The sequence below is a fragment of the Centroberyx gerrardi genome, chromosome 10 (genome assembly GCF_048128805.1).
Source record: "Centroberyx gerrardi isolate f3 chromosome 10, fCenGer3.hap1.cur.20231027, whole genome shotgun sequence".
Lineage (NCBI taxonomy): Eukaryota > Metazoa > Chordata > Actinopteri > Beryciformes > Berycidae > Centroberyx > Centroberyx gerrardi.
In genome coordinates, this window is record NC_136006.1 from 30792052 (window position 1) to 30814037 (window position 21986).

The 21986-nt window shown below is 42.2% G+C and overlaps 1 protein-coding gene across 2 annotated transcripts; it reads left to right on the forward strand.

Moving 5' to 3' along the window:
* Window positions 1–2055: 2055 nt before the first annotated feature.
* Window positions 2056–17977, forward strand: epc2 (enhancer of polycomb 2). Of its 2 annotated transcripts, none has more exons than XM_071898919.2 (14): window positions 2056–2437; window positions 3454–3613; window positions 5167–5312; window positions 6384–6590; window positions 7720–7868; window positions 8910–9039; window positions 9165–9374; window positions 9743–9826; window positions 11100–11248; window positions 11411–11742; window positions 14891–15030; window positions 15193–15346; window positions 16316–16613; window positions 17003–17977. In XM_071898919.2, the coding sequence occupies exons 1-14, from the start codon at window positions 2285–2287 to the stop codon at window positions 17070–17072; spliced, it is 2382 nt and encodes a 793-aa protein (XP_071755020.1). In that variant the 5' UTR covers window positions 2056–2284; the 3' UTR covers window positions 17073–17977. The 2 variants fall into 2 exon arrangements, with proteins under 2 accessions (XP_071755020.1, XP_078142354.1); XM_078286228.1 differs by having other exon boundaries at window positions 17179–17977.
* The last annotated feature ends 4009 nt before the right edge of the window (window positions 17978–21986 follow it).

Below are 21986 nucleotides of genomic sequence, written 5' to 3' on the forward strand. Positions count from 1 at the left end.
TAAACACATACATTTACTGCTTTCTTTGCAGCTGTCATGAGTGATTGTGTTTGTACTGAAGTATTTATTTTGTCAATCTTGTTCAAATGAATGTTATTCTCCTTATTACGTAACATGACTAACATATTTGGCAGGTGGCGATTTGTATAGAAAGAAACGGAGATGTATATTGTAAATAACTTGGAAATTGTAAATGGCTATATTGTTGCACCAAAATTTATGAAATGGTCTCCTGTTAATTTTTTTTTTCCATGCCATTTTCGATGCAGCTGCATCCATAATATTCAAATTCTGTGGCATTTCAATATGAGCTTCTAAATGTTTTTAATTGTGAAAACTGCCTGACCTTACAGGGAGAGAAAAGTGGCTCTAAGGCCTATATTTTGTTAAGAAATCTTCCTGTGGAGTCTCTTCCAAAGGTTTTATGACACAACAAAGACTATTGTTTTAATTTTATATTAAAGGATTGTATTGTATGAAAAGCTTGATGTGCTTTCGTCTTAATTGCACAAAATGAACATTTTACTTTTCCCTCCTCATATCTTGAGTATCCATTCTTATCCCGTAGGGACCCACCAGAAACAGGCTTGTGACCCATTTGTGTCCTGACCCATAGTTTGAGAAACAATGTCTTACAGGCATACACTACGATGCATCAAGAAGATAAAAAAAAATAACAACCAAATGGCATACTGACACAGATGGCACCTTTTGAAAGTAGTTTTAGCATTTGGTGTGTGCTGTGCCTGAAAAGATAGGGGACACTAAGGCTTCCAGAGGCGGGGACTCAAGTCACATGACTGTGACTGGAGTCAGACTCGAGTCACAGTCATGTGACTTGACTTGATGCATGAAGAGAAGACTTGAGACTTGACTTGACTTGGGTACTTTGATGACTTGGAAAGGTTTCTAAAGTCTTGACTTGAGATCTTGTGTTTGTGTAAATGACTTAGATTGAAAGTGATGAGATTTGTTCCAGCAGACGACTGAATTTAAATTCTGTTTTCTGAATTTGTATGGAATGATTGAAGTTGAAACTGATTATAGAAATCAAACTCATGATGCTCTTACCCAGTTTTTATCCTATTAAAACCATATTGCATTGAAAAGTCCTAGATATTTCGTTTTTTTTGAGATATTAAATTGATACTGGACTCTTGATTTGTTCTGACTTGACTTGCCGTTCTACATTTAGACTTGAGACTTGACATTGACATGGACTTGACTTGGTATTCTAAATTTGGACTTGGGACTTGACTTGAGACTTGTGCCTCAAGACTTGAGACTGACTTGGGACTCGAGCGAAGCTGACTCGGTCACACCTATGAGGATCACATATGAATGTGGTCCAAATCAGAAATGAGAAGGCCAGACTCCATGTGTTTCTTTCTGCTCACATTGCACTAAAAACTTCAGATCTGTGTCACACAGGCTGGAAAAAAACTACAATTGGGACATTTTCAGTTGCAATATGAGCGTAACCTAAGATCAAATTTTCCTGGGCCCTTGCTTGGGGCCGAGAGGTGGTGTGTATGTGTGTGTGTGTGTGTGTGTGTGTGTGTGTGATGAAGGTGTGTACAAATTTCAGTCCCATACAAAATGATCAATATTGGGGCAGTGGTTTTTACATAATTAGGTTTCATGTGATAAAATGATGGCCCGGGCCCTGGGAATACTTTCAGTGGCCCTCCAAACTGTACTGAGACAAAGGTATTAAAACAGCTAATTATTTCTCTACTCTTGCAGTTTGGGATTTAAGTTCCATGTTAGACCATGTTTATTCAAGAAATCTGCTTAGTTATTTTAGAAGGTTGATAAACAGGTCAAGGTTAAGTGAACAACCTTTGATATCAAGCTGATCCTAATTTAAATGGTGAACGCAACTTAAGTTTTTATTCTCTAAGATCTTCAAAGCAGTATCATGACTGCCACCAGTGTGGGCTGTTTCTTCATACATGTTGCATGAGCTGCGCACGCACCGCCACGGCCCGTGTTTTTCAGACGTGTCGCACTGGCTGACGGGATTGCTCCGCCGCTGTGTGGACATGTCCGCCATGTTTTTCATGGCGCAGAGAGCAGAGGAGCCGAGAAAAACAGCTGTCACGTCAAGTTAAACTCGAACACAAATGGCTTTTCGCACGGGTTTTCGGACGAGCGGAAACAAATGAATTCTACTTTAGCGGAAACAGTCGCGTCCCGTGTGGATTTACATCGATATTTTGATCGTTTTCTGGCGGGATTCATGTTTCCTTCGTATTCTCGGTGACTACGCTAGGCGCAAACAATGAGTAAATTATCGTTCCGGGCGCGAGCGCTAGACGCCGCCAAACCTCTCCCGATTTACCGCAACAGAGACCTTCCAGACCTGAACGACTGCGTCTCTATCAACCGGGCAGTCCCGCAGATGCCAACAGGGATGGAAAAAGAGGAAGAATTGGTATGGTTATGTTTTAAATAAAAGATACTCTTTTGGGGATCACCCGTGTGCTATGTGGAACAATGGTATTCATGATCGGTTTACGCAAGTTCTTGTGCGTATGCTGTGTACGGGGAATTATCGGGCCCTCCGAATTTACGGCATTGACGTACATACTACGTCCGTTGTACGCCGTTTGCGTAGCGCCACTGAGGTTTCGGCGCATTTTGTGGCTGTGACGTAAACGTTTCTGCGTAGTTCTCTTGGCGACTGGCGACGCAGGCGGATGCAGCAGGCGTGCTTCGCCTTGCCGCCTCACCTATAGGACTAGCTACCAGCCAATCGCTAGTAAATTATGGCTAATGCTCATGAATGTGTCACTCTACGAGGCACTTTGGCAGGCAACCAACGTATGCTAAAACAATCATTTCTGTTCTTAAAACTACTTTGGTAGCCAATAAATGAACTCGGCAAGTCTAATTCTGCATCCACTTGTCACTGTGGTCAGTTGACTTAAAAAGTTTCATGCCCTGTTCAGCCTGCTAACACTTAGCGTTAATTTTCCTATTAGCTTACCTAATTGGAAGCTGTTAATGTGTACACTGGCCTGTGCAGACTGTAATGTGTAATCACACGATTCCATGGGTGTACATTTACAGTTTACACATCAGCTCAAGTGTAGCATAGCAATAGCTAATTTACAGAGGTATTTTTGGGGAGTGACTGGGCTACTTTGGCTCCTGGTGCAAATGCAGCCCCCAAACATACATGTACAATTAACTTGAACTTTGCATTTGTAAAGTTAATACCTATGCAAGCACTTGTAGCTGCTTGGATATGCATAGTTTGTTGCTGCAAAAAGTTTCATCATGCAGCTGACACCAAATAAGGTAATTAAGTATGTGAATATAGGCTTCATCAATACAGGATGTTTGTTTTCGGGTTATGTGCATGTGATGGTGTGTGTGTGAGAGTCTGTTGCTGTAGTAGTTCTGCACTTGTAAGCAGACTAACACCGTGTTGGCTGCCCTCCTCAGGAGCACCATCTCCAGAGGGCCATCTCAGCCCAGCAGGTGTTCAGGGAGAAGAAGGAGAACATGGTCATCCCGGTGCCCGAGGCCGAGAGCAACATCACCTACTACGACCGCCTGTACAAAGGAGAGCTCAAGGTGCCCAAACAGCTCATCCACATACAGCGTGAGTAGTACTATGTTTCTTTCACAGCTGTCTGTCCTGTGCCCTGTGTCACGAAGCAAGTTCAATAGATTATCCTTGTGATAACTGGCTTCACAAAACCTAACAATGGAGGAGGGTGGGGTTGAATCCTGCAAAAACATACTAAAATGATCATCTCAATTATTTTGCTGGGTGTAACGGTTACAATTATTATTCACAAATCATCTGGAAACCTTGGAGAACATTATTTATTTGCATCTTAAATCAACATTGACCCTTCTGAATCAGTGTCGTATTAACTTTGTGCAACAGAAGCTTGGAAGTCTCTTAACATGACACTGTTTTCAATCTTGCTGTGGTTCTTATTCACACTTTGATGTATAGACATGTGCTTTACCTTGGGGTTGTTGCTGTGATTTTGCTGTCTTGTGGATGTAAGAAGCACTGTACAATGTTCCCAGTGTAGACGTTTGTGTGGTCGGGGGGGAAATGGTCACATCTAAACCTATGTTTCTCTGCTGTCCGGATGGTCAACTAGACTAACATTACTAGAGGATTAATATCAAAATGTGAAATCTGATATATTTGCAGGTAATCTTTTAGTTTACCTTGGCAGATAAGCCAAAAAGTTCATTTCGGACACAGCTAGGTTGTATATCTTACACTCAATAGCTATGATTGAACACAGTGCTTACTGAGAATAGCTGCGCAATGTTAATGGAAGTGATGGATTTGATGCAGTAGGCTGTATTCAAACATTCTCAATATCACCGAATTGTGCAATCATTAATATTGGAAGCTAAAATCAAGATATGATAAATTGTGCAGCCCTAAAACCTATAAACATACATGGTGGTAGCCCCACATGGCATTCAGTAATCAGACTTGACAAAACACATTAGGCATTTGTTACACAGAGGCAGAGATACAGTGTAGTTGCAGGCAGGCCGGTAGTGTTTGGGATGAGAGAAAGACCCTTCCCTGAATTGTTACCCTGTACATAAAATGACGACAATATTAATATCAGAGCAGGAAATGTTTTTGCTCACAGGACAAAGTGTCTGGTAAATCCCCAAATTATCTTGCTGACCATCGCAGACGAAACAACTACCTTGAAAAAAGGTTGCCGCACACTCATGGCTTTGATACATCAGTAATTTATCATTTTTGCCCTAATGAAGACATATGTTGAAACGTTGGCTTAAGTAAATTATTGATGCATAGAAGCTAGAAGTGTGCGGCAATCTTTTTTCAAGATAGTTTTTTAGTTTGTGATGGTCAGCATCTCTCCAATACTGGTGGGTGTGTATGTTTTATTTATTTATGGTCTTTTTTTTTTTTTTAAACCAGCAAGTCCCAAAGTTAACCAGCCACTGTTACACACTGTTTTCCCAGCCAGTTACATTTTTAGAATGGAGAAGGACCTCCAAATGATGGTTACCTAACGTAACCAGCAACATACAGTAGACCAACTTAAGAGCCACAAAAAAACACAACATGAACCATGGCTGGGAGGATATATGTCCCGTTGTTTCCCATCTCCAAGCTAACATCAGTGTGTTCTCCTCCTGCAGCCCTCGGTCTGGATAATGAGCAGCCGGACTACGACATGGACTCGGAGGACGAGACGCTGCTCAACAGGCTCAACCGCAAAATGGAGATCAAACCTTTACAGTTTGAGATAATGGTGGACAGGTTGGAAAAGGCCAGCGCAAACCAGGTACGCAGTATATTGAATTGTGACTGATGTCGCTCAAATCATAACTGTAATTCAGTGTCTGGTCTCCTCTCTAAGTAGTGCTAAAGCTTGGATTGCAAATCTTGAGTCTCTTCTCCATGGCATAGGGGTACTGCTAGGAATTCTGGGTCCCCATTTTTTGGGCTGGGATGTGAATTTGTTTTGGATGGTGTTTCAGTTTTTCAGCACGTCTCTTTCATTTAGTTCTGTCGGAGTTTTCACCTTTTCCTACTTTTCTGCCCATCGCGTCTTGCACTTTCTTTTGTATTGCCTTGATTCATCCCCTGTCTGGCATATATACATTATTCCCTGTTTTATAAAAAATCTCTTCAGTTCAATACACTGTACATGTTGCAGTGCAGGACAAGCCCAAGAATTTGAGGATTTGGAAATCTGTGGAAATCTGTTCTGTACTTTACACCGTGCATTCAGATGAAGTTTACAGCTGGAAAGAAATTGCAGATAGAAGTGTGTGATTCTAAATGAGTTCTATAACTTTGTTTGGAGTGTATACGTGTATTGGATAAGGAGTACATAATGTTGCATTTTTTTATAGAAAGGTAGGTCCATATTGCAGGGTTCCCACGGCCTTGGAAAATCTGTGCATTTGAGACAAATGAAATAAAGGCTTAAAGGTTTTTGAAAATTAATGGATGGCCTTGAATGTACTTGATTTGTTTTTGTGAAATAAAATTATAATATAGTACCCAAATTCATCAATATGGCTCAGCTCTCTAGCCTTCTCTCTGTGCTAGGATCAACACTTCACATCCTGAGCAAAAACCCTGTGATGGAGGTTTGCATTGATGTTGAAGCCATTTTACAATGAATGATTTCACCATGATTTCTCGACTTGACAAGGTCATGAGTAAAAAATGAGACCGCTATAATGTCTAATTTTGACTGTCATGCCTTACCCCCAAACATGCCAATTGTCCTTGAAAGTTGTCGAAAGATCATTGAATTTGATGTCCGAGTGAGTGTGGGAACCCTGCTGTTCTTACCTGCTGTGCACCAGCCTCCTCTCTGACTCTCTCCCCTCCGCGTCTGCAGCTGGTGTCTCTGCCAGAGGCCAAGCTGCTTCTGAACGAGGACGACTACCTCCTGAAGTCGGTGTACGACTACTGGGTGAGGAAGAGGAAGAACTGCAGGGGGCCTTCGCTCATCCCGCAGATCAAACAGGAGAAGCGGGACGGCTCCACCAACAACGACGCCTACGTGGCCTTCAGACGGCGAACGGAGAAAATGCAGACCCGGAAGGTGAATGTGGCTGAATTGTCTCCTTTAAAAGCCCATGTCCTTGCAGTATTCAATTTATATTTTTTAAAACCTGGAGAAGATCATCACCTGAAAACTAATTTTTGAGGTTTGTGATCATATAGGACAAATCTTGAAGCTCCAGTGGGTGGGGAGTTTTTGTTCCAAAATAATAAACTATGGGCCGGAAAATGAGTTTTGAAAGCCAGAAATCTCACTAGCTGGCCAAGAAATCGTTGAGTCATTGGTATTGATCAACATCCCTATCGACCCCCCACAGATACATTATATTATGGCCATTTTGTGCTGTGAGGCAGTCATTAGACATTACTTATTTCCCCGTCAACAAAATAGTTTATTATATTTATCTAATTGATTATTATCACTACCATTAATTGAACCCCAGGAAGACAAGCAGTCGCTGAAGTGTCAGCTAATGGGGATCCTAATTAAGAATCGTGCACCATTTTAATTTTGTCTAATGCCATGTTTACTCGTAGGCCATATAGAGAATCCTAAGCTCAAATATTTATTGTATATTTGGGTTTTTTATGCCTCCGCGCCGGCGACAGCCGTGGCCGGAGGCATTATGTTTTCGGGTTGTCCGTCCGTCCGTCCGTCCCATTCTCGTGAGTGCGGTATCTCAGGAACGCCTTGAGGGAATTTGGCACAAACGTCCACTTGGACTCAAGGATGAACTGATTAGAATTTGGTGGTCAAAGGTCAAGGTCACTGTGACCTCACAAAAGACGTCTTTGGCCATAACTCAAGAATTCATACGCTAATTAAGACAAAATTTCACACAAATGTCTAATAGGATAAAATGATGAAGTGATGACATTTTATATCCAAAAGTTCAAAGGTCAACTTCACTGTGACATCATAATGTTTTGCTTACCACTGTAGCTGAGAAAACGATCTTTGGTCATTCTACAAAAACGGTGGAAGTGCTGTCACTTACTTTTGCAGACACCAAAATCCTTTAAGTTGACCTAATAATCACATTAATTATATATGTTCAATAAATAAAGACTTTCCTTGCAATGATAAAACAAAAAAGTTTATTGGCGGAGGCATACAACCGCGAGGCGGTTATTTCTAGAATTTTTCATCATGTCCCTCTCTCACTCAGAACCGTAAGAACGACGAAGCGTCTTATGAGAAGATGCTGAAGCTGAGGAGGGAGTTCAGCCGGACGGTCACCATCCTGGAGATGATCAAGAGGAGAGAGAAGTCCAAGCGAGAGCTGCTGCACCTCACCCTGGAGGTGGTGGAGAAAAGGTGAGGGCCCCTTTTAAAGCCTGGGGGGGTGGATTCCATGTAGAGCTATGGCCCACCTTACATGAGCTTTGTGAAGCACTCCCAGAATGGTGACCGGACGGTACCGCCAGTGGGATAGGTAGCCCCCTCATTATCATCACCACCGTCATGGTGGAAGCGGAACGTTGCGTGCCTTGCAGATACTGTGCAGTGTGGCACATGATGTGACTGGCTTTCTCTGAGCTGCGTCCTCTTTCTCCTTGCAAGACAATGTTCTCTTCTACCACCCAATTCCCATTTCAGTTTTTGGAACAAATGTCATGACTTTGTGTGCTCTGAAATTAGATAATCATTTTAAAGTAATCAGATTTTCAAAATGAAAATTCAGTCATTTTCTACTCCCCTACCCCCTTGGTAGGACCACCAAACACACAGTGAGTTAGCCTCTGCAGTTACATCTCAACCTTCTTCCAAACTATTGAAGTTAGGTAATTGTTTTAAGTCAGGTAAAAAAAAAAAAAAAACATTTACCAGCCTTTGGCAAGTGAGCCAAACAGTTAATATCAGACATTTCAGTCATCACTTGAGCACTATTCATTTAGCATTATTCATATGGGCCCAGGTGTCACACAGTCAGATTTATTGCTGTTTTCACTCGGTTAGTCGTCTCAGCCTGTGCTCCACATGCTGCTGTACGTTAAACGGATGCCTTGACAGTCTGAAGTTCAGTGTTATTTTTCTTTACCTTAACTTTCCATATTGTTGTGGAAAAAATGTATGCAATGGCATTTTAATTTACAGAAAAATGTTAGCGTTGTCAGCATTTTTCAGTTAAACCAAAGGGTAGCTAGCGTCAACCTAGCTTGTTTGCATGAGGGATGCTATTAAGCCATTTTTAGTGATGCTTAAAGGGCAAATCTACAATGTAAAGAGCGTCTGATGAAGAAAAATTAGACCCAATTGCAAAGTTAAAATATCCCCCTTAAAACTATCAGGCTTCACAAGAGAAAATGAAGTGACTACCTTTTTAATTCCCCATGTACTGTGTGTTTGTTACTACAGGTATCAGATGGGTGACTTCACTGGGGACATTCTCAGTGAGGTGACCATCCCTCTGGCTGAGAAGCCTGTGTACACCGCTCCAGTCACCCTCACCAACGGGAACCGCCACAAAGCTGAGATCAAAATCAAGGTACCGGCCTCATATCAGCCTTTAGCGACTTCAAGTTTAGTCAGATGTCTGTTCTTGACGCTGAAGCATTCTCGTCATTCCCGCTCATCCATTTCAGTGGCCGCTAATCTCTCTCTCTCCTCCAGACGCACAAGACGGGTCTACTGCACCAGGTCTCCGTGAAGGACGAGCTTCCCTTCAATTTTGTCAGGCCAAAGAAGAAGTACACCAAAAGGGACAAGTTGTACCCCCTGCGCCGGCCCGGCCGGCCCCCCAGCCAGTACACCGTCAACAAGGCAGACATCAAACAGTACGACTTCCACAGCTCCGGAGAGGAGGAGTATCCACCACCACTGGTCAGTATCTCTAACATCATCAGGAGTTTTCATTCCAGTAGTCTGGGAAAGCCTAGCATAATAAACTGAAGTCTAGATTGATGCTCATATTCAGCTAGTTCTTCATGTGTGCTTACCTGGTATGAACACCAGGGAAGGTAAATTGCGGTAAAGAGCCCAGATGTTCACCCAGTCCAGACAGAAGTTCATCATTCTTAGCTAAAGTTACAGGGACTGGAATCAGATTTGCTTTGACTTTGGTTGCAGTCCTCTGAATGCATTGTTACATATGTTACGTATATAAGGAATAGGTCTTGGATCAGTCACAAGTAGCTTACTTTATGGATTCTTATGTGAACTTATAAAGTTGTCTCTGTGTCTTCCTGCAGTCTCCCCCATCAGAACCAGATGAGGAGAATGATCCCGATGGAGTATTTGCCTTCAGAAGGAAAGCTGGGTGTCAGTATCTCTCTGTAAGTGTCTTCATTTGATTGAATTGATTTTGACAGGGCATGAAAATTTGAGCTGTGCTCGATTCAACCTGATTTCTTTCCAAACACGAACTCAGCCCGAGGGGAGTTGTAAGCCCAAACTCAACCGAAGCTGCCAAAAATGAATAATTTTCTAATTATGAGTTGCTAATGTTTGTTATTCAACATTATTTTTGAACCCACGCCTTACCCCAACCTAAGCAGTTGAGTGAGAAATGGAGCTCAACCCAACTGGAGCTCATCAGGTCCAGCCTGGTCCTGTGTTTTGTGTTATGCTTCTGCACATAAATGTACAACAGAAAAAGTCAGGGAATAACTGGAAATACTAGATTTCCGCTCATGGAAACATCTCGGAAAATGATAAAATGAATCATGTAGCATGGAAGACCTATTTACTCTTCCCCAATGGAGCGTACTGCTCATACTAAATTTTCTTAAAGGAAGATGACACCATGATGGTTGAAGGACATGCAAGCCTCACCATGTCTGTAATAATAATAATAATGATAATAATAATAATAATAATAATAATCGTAATCATCTTTATTTATATAACACTTTTCAAAACCAAGTTTCCAAGTGCTTCATAATCAAGAGATAAATGACTGACAAAGGACAGATCAATAAAACGGAGATCAATGAGCTAAAATGGTAATAAAGTAAAATAAGGTAAAATAAATACACACAGAAATAGGGATAAAACAAACGGAATAAATAAACGGACAAAGCAAAAAAAAAAAGCCAAAGATAACGATAAGCTACGATAACAGTGAGTTTTAAGAAGTGATTTTTATTGATGCTGACTTTGCCAGCCTGTGCTCCTCAGGCAAGTCGGTCCATAAGGGATCAAAAGTTTGAAAAGATAACTATAGGCCAGGCCATGCAAAGCCTGAAAAACAATCAGTAAAATCAATTCTAAACTGGACAGGCAACCAGTGAAGAGATGCTACAATGGGAGAGATCTCTTGGTTCTAGTTAAAAGCCTTGCTGCAGGGTTTTGAACACATTGGAGGCGTTCTACATCTTTTTAGTTAAGGCATGTAAACTGGGCATTGCAATAATCAAGGCAAGATTAAATAAAAGCATATAGAATCTTTGTATCACTGAAATTCCTACCTAATTCATATTTAATTTTTTGTGACATTTCAAAACTTGACATTCGATCCATAATCGCATGGAACCACAGCCACTGTCTTTGCTGATCTTGTCCCTGGTCACGGTGTGTGTCTAACTGATGCCTCTCTGTGACCTGCAGCCCCACACGGACCAGAACGGGGGAGTCCTATGGGAGCACCCGGAGCTGGCAGGGATGGACGCCCTACGCCACCGACACTCCCTCACCGCTCTGTCGCTGCCCCGGCGCTGGGTGGGACTCAGCCGTCGCAGGATGGGCCGAGGCGGCAGGTGAACTACTCTACTCTCACCTCCAACACCCTCTTTTTGCTCTGCTATCAGGAGTGCTGAATAAATACACAGTGGTGATACTAAAGCTTTAAACACTTTTATTTTCATATAAAGCTACCTCTGAAACATTTTCTTTCTTTCTCCCTCATACCCCTCCATCAGGGTCGTCCTGGACCGGGCGTCGTCTGGCCTGGATGTGGTGCTGAAGCAGCTGGACCCAGACGTTTTAACGCCCCCCGTCTCCAGGACCGGAGCCCCCGACCTCCATGACACCCCCCTGCTCGCCCAGAGAGCCTCCCCGAGCTCGGCTGCGAGCGCCGCCGCCGCCTCCTCTCTGGCCGAGATCCTGAGCAACATCCAGGCCCTTAGGTGGCGCTGCTTCAGGCCAAGGCCTGTTCAGGACCAGGGCAATGGGGACTGCAGGACGGGAAGACCCTCGCTGGACGGCAGGGTGACTGGCGGTCTGACGCTGAACACCAAGAACAACGGACCAGGTGGGTTATCATGTACAGGGTTCCCACAGGTCATGGAATTCCTGGAATATTATACATTTTTAAGGTGCATTCCAAACAGGGAAAGTCTGGGGATTTGATATATTTTCTGGGAAAGTCAGGGAATATCAGGACATTTAATAAATGGGTCACTTTCCAGGAATATAGCAGAATGTATTGTACAGATTGCTTCACACATGCATTGCATTAGGTAGTTTTCAGCCAGGTGTTTTCCAGGCTCAAAAAGAGGCTTACAAGGTGCTTTAGTATGGCCCATCTGGCTTTGTCAGTGCGGCTAACTTACTTTTTAAATCCAATTTCATTCATATTTCCATTGCTAAGAGGACCAGGACAGACACATAAGTTTGTGAAAGATGAAAGATGTTTGCCATTGCTTTCACAATTTTAAGTATTCCTTATATTATGACAGGATTTGCCCAATTTGTTGTTGTTGTGATTAATAAGTGAAATGCTGGGCTCGAGGTGGATACTCTGAGAAAATGAAGTTGGACACCCACTATTTCCTGTTTCTTGCAAAATGTGGACCTCAAGTGCTGTATGACATGGAATGCCAAATTTGTTAGCTGCACAGAATACACAGTGCAGATTCAGGAATGTGGAGATTTGTTGTCCATTATAACCTCTAACCTCTCTTGGTTAAAGCGCTGTAAAGTGGTCAAATGGAAGTGTTTCATCTCGCACATTAGAGAACACGCTGCTTTCCTGCTTTCTATGTTGGCTCATAGATAATGAGATATTGTTATTGCCAGAGCACATTTTGTTGCCTTGGCTGGAAACAAAATGTCAAATGAGGTCAGTTGTTTGTCTGTGGCTTTCCTGTCCCCCTCAGTCAGCCACCCCTGGTCACACACCATCCTGACATTTTTATGCAGACACTGTTCTCAGAAGTGTCGGTGTTTGGTGTTTTACGGTTCCTAGCCAGACATGATTTGTGCACAGAGGTGGAACGGCTACCACTGAAGCAGGAACTGCTTTCAGCAGTTTTCAGGGACTGCACTTTAGGAAGTTTATTCAGTTTCTGTGTCAAAACACTGTTGTGTCCATACAAAGTTATAACAGTAAGCGATGTCCCAGACCTACTTGCGATGCTTCACACTCCAGCAATGTATGGAAACTCGGTATGCTTTCACACCATACTGAAGGCTGCAGGGCTATGAGCAGATGTCAGCGAGGCTTCTTCTGATATTCTTTTGATTCAAATGTAAGCATTTTTGCTCTGCATATTGGCATCCCATTGGAGTGTGCAACTGCTTTAAAAGTAGGCTACACGCTTTCAAATGAGTTTTTATTGCCTTTGAGGCCTGAAGTAAAAACCCATTAAATCAAACTTATTTTACCTGCATTTGGACGTAACCTGCAAAATCCTGGTAAAAATAAAAGGTTGCTCATTTCTCATGCAGAAAGTCTGAGAATATAAAACATTAGGTGATGGTGGGGACAGCAACAGCCTTAATTTATAAACCTGGTCAAAGCAGGGCAGCAGGGGCTCTGTGGATCGCAATGTCGGTCGTTCAGTTGCTCGCTCTGTTCACCACTTTTGGTCACGTGGGTGAAAGTGTGCCGCAGGGACTTAGATTGCAGAGTTTCAGTCGGAAGACCTGAGTTTGGTTCCTGGCAGGGACGCTTCCACAAAATTCAGACTCTTATTCTTGTTCTTTCTTTCTATTGAGGTTGTGGTAGCTAATTGGAACCGTATTGAAAAGGTCAGCTGCAAACTGTGTCACGGTTCAAATAATTTTTAACATGGAGCATAGCGACTTGGTTGAAATTTTAAATAGTACTGCTGCCTCTGAGATTGGAACCACTCCCCTCTCCATAGGAAATCAAAGTGATTTTACTGGCGACCATGTGTACTGGCGCTGATCTCACTTTCACACTGCAAGCAACTTGGTTGATGGGTCATACTATTCTGACTCATTTGGGGTGGAGCCAGAGGCTCTGATTGCATCTATGTGGTGCTCTGATGTAGCTATGACGTTTTGAACAGGCAAATCATGTATTTGTCACTGCTTTGGTATTGCCTTTCTGTTTTGACGAGTTAACAGCGCTAGCTAGCAAGTGCTAATTAGCTTCTGAGATTCTGACACATTATGCTGCTCGTTGTTGGCCACCAAACATGGAGATTTATGTTTATTACCTCTAAATAAATGTTAATCCATAAAAGTTACCTACTGCAGGTTTAACAGAAAAATTACTTTCCAGTGGAATATATGAATGGGATTTGCAACAAACGCGAAAAATAAACTTATGTGCTACACAGAGGCTTACTAGCTATACTATGTTTTGTTCCATGAAATTAAATACATCAACTAACATCACCTTTGTGAATTTTCGTCCTTCAATTACTTTTTATATTGATTGTTGCTAGCGAAATGCTAATCATTTGGGAAAGAGCACTACAACAGCCATTTGCTAGCTGTAATACGCCAAATATATAGGAACAATAACGCCAAATATATAGGAACAATAACGTATTAATAACCATTCAGTGCAGCGCTATGAAAATGTTAATAATTTGCATGTATAACAGTCAGGAGATTAAGATCTGGCAACAAAAAACGTATAAACGAAGTAAAGGAAGTTGCGCCTCACTGCTATTGTAGTTTGTTTTCACCATTGATTAGCATTTCATTAGCAAAAATCAATATTCAAATCAATATTGTAACTGAAGATCAAAAGGCACAAAGCTGATGCTGATGGATGTATTTTAACCCCTGGAACAAACGTAGTATATCTTGTGGATGCCTTTATTTTTGGCATCCATATAGCCCATTTAGGACTACAAACTAAAGGGCGGAGATGTTCATTTTTGGCATACAAACCAACGCAGCCCTTCTCCAAGCATAATTTTTCAGACTGTTTGTTCCTGTAGTCTGCTAATAAAAGTTGTAGAGAACTGGCAATCTGATTGGCTGTTGACGGCTGATGACTGCAAAAAGTTCAGCTGTGGCCGAGTTTTTTCATCCGAAGAGAGTGTTGACAATCCACACATCAAATTTCCGTGGTCGCTCATCTCCATGGGAAATGAATGGACTTCTGTTGAACTTGACGATTGTGTCGCTCACATCATGAACACACACACCAAGTCTTTATGAACTGTAGATCTAACACTTTTTGTCTGTGCCATCAGGGGGCATCACAGAGGAGCAGTACCAGACCCATCAGCAGCAGCTCGCCCAGATGCAGAAACAGCAGCTGGCACAACTGCAGCAGCAGACAGCCGCTCCGTCCGCTAAGCCATCCTCACTGCTGGAACGCCACAACACACAGGTAGACACTTAACAACATACACATGCACACTCCGCCTCCTACTAGCTGATAGGGGTAGAATCTGCAGGGTCCTTATGAGTCAATTCAATTTAAATTCTTAGGGCTGCGATTTTAGATGCATCAAAATAATAACGAATATGTAACCTTGTGTTGTGTTTTTAGATTGCCAGCTACAGTGAGTGCGTGTCGAAGACTCTGGACTCTGCCAGCGCCCACTTTGCAGCCTCTGCTGTGATCAGCGCACCGCCACTGGGCCATGTCAACAACGAGAACAAACCCCACAAGAGCAGCGTCAACGGTGTCCTCCATCCTTCAGGTCAGCTTCTCAACCTGTCATCACATCACAGGTCTAATGCAGGGTTTTGCTGTAGAGGAGTTAATTGTTAGTGTTTGTGATCGCGGCTAACTCAAACCCCTTCTATTCCAATTTTATGCTTTTATAGACACTATAGTTAAGGCATTGTTTAACTCTTTAAATCCAATGTAATTCATATTTCCATGGCTAAGAGGACAGGAACAGACACATACGTTTGTATTAATTCATCACTTCATTTGTTCCCAAAAGGGATTTATAAGTGGCTGAGATCTCTTCCTTTGATTTCATAAACAATGCCATTGAATCAGATTTCACTATGCTGTGATAAATCAGGTTTTTGAATACCAATACTAAGTTTAATATCTAAAAATGTGATACTGCAATACCACGGCAAGCAATAAACACCATCAAACCGTGTCATAGAACAACTTCTGTGCTTTATTTTATATGAAAGCATCATAGCTTCAACATGAATTTCAAAGAACCAAGAAATGTTTTGCTGAAATACTTCCACATTGACCTGGACAGCTTTGTAGCAACTTTTCCATAGGGGTTTTGATGTATGCTGGTGTCTGTCTTTGTGATCCAGTTCAAAATGTGGTGGACTGTTTGACACTGCTGCCATGTTTTCAGCTGTTTGACTCTGACTGCTGCAGTCTACTGTCAGCAGCCAGACAGGCTCTGTCTGTTCCAATCCTTCTTTTAAGTCTTCCAATCCACACATATAGAGCCTCTGGAGTTGACGTTTAAATGGAATTTCAGCTTGCAGAACACATTTGGTTAAAATATTGAATGTTCATATCTTCAATATTGAATTCAGTTTTTCCCAGTGGTATCGAAGTAGTATCAAAATTTGGGTTACCGTGACAACGTTGGTGTAGAATATGCCTTTGTCTTTTCTTACTTCATAGTGTACTAATGGGACACATCCCTAGTAGTTACATACTCATATACAATTGTGCTCCACAGGGACCTCCAGACCTCCCCACTCCACCAGCATATCTCACAGCGGGTCGGGGGTCTCGGGGCGGGTGTCATCTTCGGGCGCCGGAGGCCCACTGCTCCCCGCCCACTCTTCCTCCTCCCCCTCGCCGCAGTCCCTCCCCAACCACAGGAGCCACGTGAGCGCCGTCTCTCCCGCCCACCACCACCACAGCGCCCGGCCCTCCGCCCCCTCGCCGTCTGCCTTAAAGCTGGCCACCGTGGCCACCACCCTGGACCGCGTGCCCAAGGTCACGCCCGCCAGCGCCATCGGCAGCCTGGCCAGGTATGCATTCATCAAGTCGAATTTATATCGCACATCAGCAACGTAATCCATAGTGCTTTACAGATGTGGGTTGAAAGCAGTTCAGGGTAGTGAAAAAGAAAGCCAATAATCCAAACAAGATAACTTCATAAATTGACAGAACAAGAGAGGTAACATTTAAAAAGTGTTGATCATGGAAGTTTCCTTCCATGATCCAAGCCCCATTTTTCTCTCATCTATTAGCCTTGATGATGCCAGGCTGTTTTTGGCTTTAATACCTCTCTACCTGTGGATATTGGTGTAACTCATTTACTTGCTTCGTTTCCAAAGCAACTTGATATTCACTGAATGTTGTGTACAGAGAATCAAAACAAAGAACAAAGCTTGATTCCCTTGTCTGTCGCTTACAGGGAGAATCATGAGCCAGAGAGACTTTTGAATGGAATATCAGAGACCACACTGGCAATGGAGGTTACATAGCGTCTCCCCCCTCTCTCTCTCTCTCTCTCTCTCGCTCTCTCGCTCTCTCTCCCTCTCCCTCCCTCTCTCTCTCTCTCCCTCCCCCTATCCTCAAACACCCCCCCAGTCTCTGATCAGACCGGTGAATGTGACAAGCGGTGACCTCCCAGAGGAAGAATGCAAGCCCCAGCCCCCCCGCCACTGAGGGGACATAATACAAGGACCTATACAGAATCGAGCATATCAAAAATATTTTAACCAATTTGTCGATATTATAAATGTACATTTTGTAAATTGGGAATATCACTACCTTGTAAGATAGTATATTTGTATCATTAGTATATGTTTGTTTTTTTTTCTGTTACTTGAATCCAAGCAAATTTGTCATCATGCTTTTGCACTTGAAAAATGCAAATTAAATTGTACACACACAAATGCAACAGTGTTGGGATCATGAGCATGAGCATGGGTCCTGCGTCACTCTGTTTCACTATTTATTTTGCGATGTTTACATTTTGTATTTCACAGAAACAAATCGTCAAAATATGTCTGCAGAAGACGGGAAATTTTGTCTCGCTAGCATATTTGGTTGCGCGCTTTTTTTCCCCAAAGACGGAAAAATGAGCCTGATATGATTTGGTTTCACAAATTGAATAGATATTGACTTTTTGTAATTAGATTAGTGGCATTTTTTCCATTCGGACAAGTATTTTCTGTCACTTTGTTTGGTGTAACAGGAATTTGTCTTTCGGGGGGAGGGGAGGGGGGGGGCGGATTTTTAATAACTTTGTTTTGCTTTTCATTTGATGTAGACTTTTTTCCAAAAAAACGGTGAAGAAATCTAGCCATCGTCTTCATAGGATCCTATTTATTTAAATTCACATTGAAATAACAAATATATGCATCCTTAAAAAAAAAAAATCAAACTGCAAATATAAAACAGGAAACCCTTTTTTTATAATATATTTGCCTTTTTAAACGGGTAGGGACTTTAAGCCAATGAACACAGGAATAGAACAGTCTATGTATTGTGTGTAAACTTTCAGATAATTGATAAAGCGAGCGACTACCCCTTTGGACCTGGGGTAGCCAAGCCATGAATATTTTTTGGTATTTCTGTTTTTTTTTTCTCTCCCTGGGTCAAGGGGCAAGTAACATGTTGAAACGATGTCTGATGGTCAGTGCTCGGCCTTTCCCATAGTGTTAGTGTAGTTGATGTAGTGAATCCTGTACAGATGTTAGAAAAAAAAAAACATGTTTAGATAAAATGCGCCATGCCTAGTGTTCATGCACTATTTCTTCAGACATGCATTTTCCCCTGTTACTTGTTCTTGGAGTGTTTCAGAAAAAAATGCTGGGAAATAAAAATACATCTATACAGTATGACAGCTCTGATGTGTTCTTATTCATTTTGAAGTCTTTATTCATTGCAATATAGTTTCCCATGCGTCCTTGCTTGTCCCTACTGTAAACGTATGGATGTGCTCAAACATGACACACCATGTATTGACAGCTACACATCTATGCAGGTTGACTTTTTTCCCCCAACAGCTGGAGATAGCACATTCTGTGTTTCAGAGTCCTGTGGTTGCGGAGGTATAGGTGGAGGCCATGCTGCTGTAGTTTCAGCCTTGTAGCAGCAGGTGGCATGTTCAACTCACTCTTTGGGCAGCAATACAATAGATGTTTTTTCATTCAGGGTTTTCTTGCTGGGCCCAACCCAATGCTGTGTCGAGACCAGAGACAACTTGAGTCCTTTTCAGATTTTGAGACCCACAACAATCATTTTCAAACTGTCACTCCAGTTTTCCTCCCTTTCAAATGCTTTTGTTTGGCACCTATGGAGGCTCTAGTGTCCCACCCTAATTATTATAGACTAGCTCAGTGATTATTATTGATTAATTAATCCAAACATTTAAAAAAACAATTTAGGAAGTGATTATTAAATTTGCAGTTAAAAGACACAACACTGTTAAAGCATAATTAAAATGTAAATTTTACTTTTTATTATTCTATTATACATATATATATATATATATATATATATATATATATATATATATATATATATATATATATATATATATATATATATTATGATAGTTTTGTGTTTTGCAGCAGTTTTTACCATGTGTTCTTATTCCATCTGGAGGTCAATTTTAGTTTTGTTTCAGTTTTCAGATGGGTTTACTAGTTGTAGTGTAGTTTTCTATTTTTCAATCAGTGTTTTGTGTTTTATTTTATTTAGTTTCCATTTAGGTTTTAGTGTTTTTGGCTTAGATAAGGAGACTGTGTCCTGAGTCACTTCATGTGTCAAGTGTTAAAAAAAGGAAGGCACAATTTACACATTTAGTTGGAGAATTAGCGCTGTGAGTTTCATGGTATGTATCAATGTAATGTTAGCAGACCTGGCTTTTAGTCTTTTCTCACCACAATTTTGAGTGAGGTCTGCAGACCCCTGTGCGACTGAGCAGCCCTATTTAGGGACTGCACTGCTCACACTAACTGGGGAGGGGCCTAGAAAAGGTGGCCTAAAAATTGTCATCCCCAACGGAAAAAACCCCAACGAGGAACACCTCTGATTGCTGTGGAATTGAGGTGCTACAACATTGATATTGCTGCCCTGAGACCAGTCTTCTGGGTGAAGGCTCCCTGAAAGAAGAGGGTGAGGGCTACACCTTTTGGAGGTTAGGGTAGATATTTCACGTTGTGGGAATGCCAATCACGAACAGCCTACTACCATGCCTCAATGAGACAGTGATGTCTCTCCATATCCCCCTGGCCAAGAAGCACTTTGCCACTCTTCTCACTGCTTACCCACCTACTCTACCATCTGAGAATGAGGCTAAAGCTTGTACCAGTCACTGGATGAGTCTCTTCGCCGCATCCCCAGGAATGAGAAGATCCTCCTGTTGGTGAATTTAATGCTAGGGTGGGCAAAACCACAGCTGGTGTGCTCTGTAGACGTGGGGTTGGCCAGGTCAATGCAAACCGCATAGGACTTTTAACTCTCTGTGCTGAGCATGACCTCAACATCTGTTCCAACTGAAGAACAAGTAAATGTCATGGATGCACCCACGCTCAAAGCATTGGCACCAGATTGACGACGTCATAGTGACACGTACTGACATCAACAGTGATTACATTTACATGGACAGCAATAATGCGATTATTGGCCTTATTCTAAATAAGACAAGATTCCGATTAAGCTGTTTACATGGGTTGCTTACAGAACTATTCCATTCATATTCCCGTTTACATGCTACGGACCATAGTCCGATTAACAGGACAAAGAAGAATCACTGGAGACTCTGACAGTTTAAGCCTTTATTGAAAACTTCATGATATCCATTTCCCTCAAAATCCTGAGCATGGTGACAGTTTCAGACTCACCCCAGAATTGTTCTGAATCTTCTTTTTTCTGCAGTCAGTCATCTTTTTCCTCTGGAAACAAGTTCCAACTTCTGGAAGGCAGAGCGAGCGTCGTCAAGCAGTTGGACTGCCGCTTGTGTCACAAAATGTGAATCCTCCAATAGAGAATACTCCACGTCTTAATGTGATTATGCTTCCTCCGACTATGACCTTATTCGGGTTATGGTAATCAGAAAATGCAGTTGTCATGGCAATTTCTTATTCAGACTGTTGTCTTAATCGGGTTAATATCGGATTATTGCTGTCCATGTAAATGTAGTCAATGTCCTACTGCACCCCTAATGTCCTACAGGTCATGAGGGGTGAGGAATACTGGACAGACCACCACATGATCTATGGTTGAATTCCACATGACAGTACGCCTTCCCCAGCGACTGCAGAAGACCAGTAAGAGGCAGCTTCACTGTGTCCGGCTCAGGACAACTGAGGCTAGAAATGAGTTCCGTGGTTTAACTGCTGAACAGCTTAAGCAGACTGAGCCTCTCCTGAGTTCAGAGGACCCTATGGATGAGAAATGGGTCTCTATCAGCTCAGTCCATAGGTTTTAGAAGCAGAAACCACCAGGGCTGGTTTGAAGAGAACTTGGACACCAGCAGTACCTTACTGGATCATATGCACCAAGCGCACAGGGCAAGTCTAAACAACCTGGCATCCAGAAATCCATGGCGAGGAGCATGTAAGGAAGTGCAAACATCCTTGCAGGTCCTGCAGAATGAGTGGTGGACAAATAAGGCCCGGGAGATCCAGACTTACACAGACAAAAATTATGTGTGTGTGTGTGTGAGAGAGAGAGAGAGAGAGGGAGAGAGAGAGACACCCCCTAAATTCACTAAATTCATATAGTTCCTAAGCAGGTTGCCTTGGGTCTTCTTGATTGTTGTTGTTTGTGTTTTCAGAATAGGTGAAACTAGCTTGAAACTAGCATGTATTAATTTAAGCTAGTGTTGGAGGCAGTGCTTTATTCTGCTTTGTTAGTGTTTTTATCATACACTTTTTGTATTTCAGTTCAGTTTTTATGCTTAGTTTTGGTATTCAACAATAACAACCTCGGGACTATCTTCAGCTATCTTAATATCTTCTTCCCCCTGATAATTGGACTACAGCTCCCACAGTCCTTTGCTGCTCGGTCCTGGGTGGACCTCTAGGTGGGATGCAGCTGACCGCAGCATCAGTGCTCGGAAACCTGCTGATGGATTATGACAAGGTGTTGTGAGGGAGAGGGAAGCTGCTGCTAAAACTTGATTCCAAACTAACACCAGGGGAGTGTTTTGGCAGAAAGACTTGGCTCGAGTACTCACCGCACCAATTTATTCTTTTGTCTCGCCTTTATTTCTCGATTTAACAGTGTTTTCAAATGGTTCAAACGCTTGGAATTTATTTTTTCTTTTTTCAACGAGTGAATATGGAGTGCCGTTTTTAATGTTGCTCGTCTAAACCAGGGAAACCTGAGTAGAAAGAGTTTATCGGCTTAGGATATTTGCGGTTTCACTCAGTGCTGCTGAC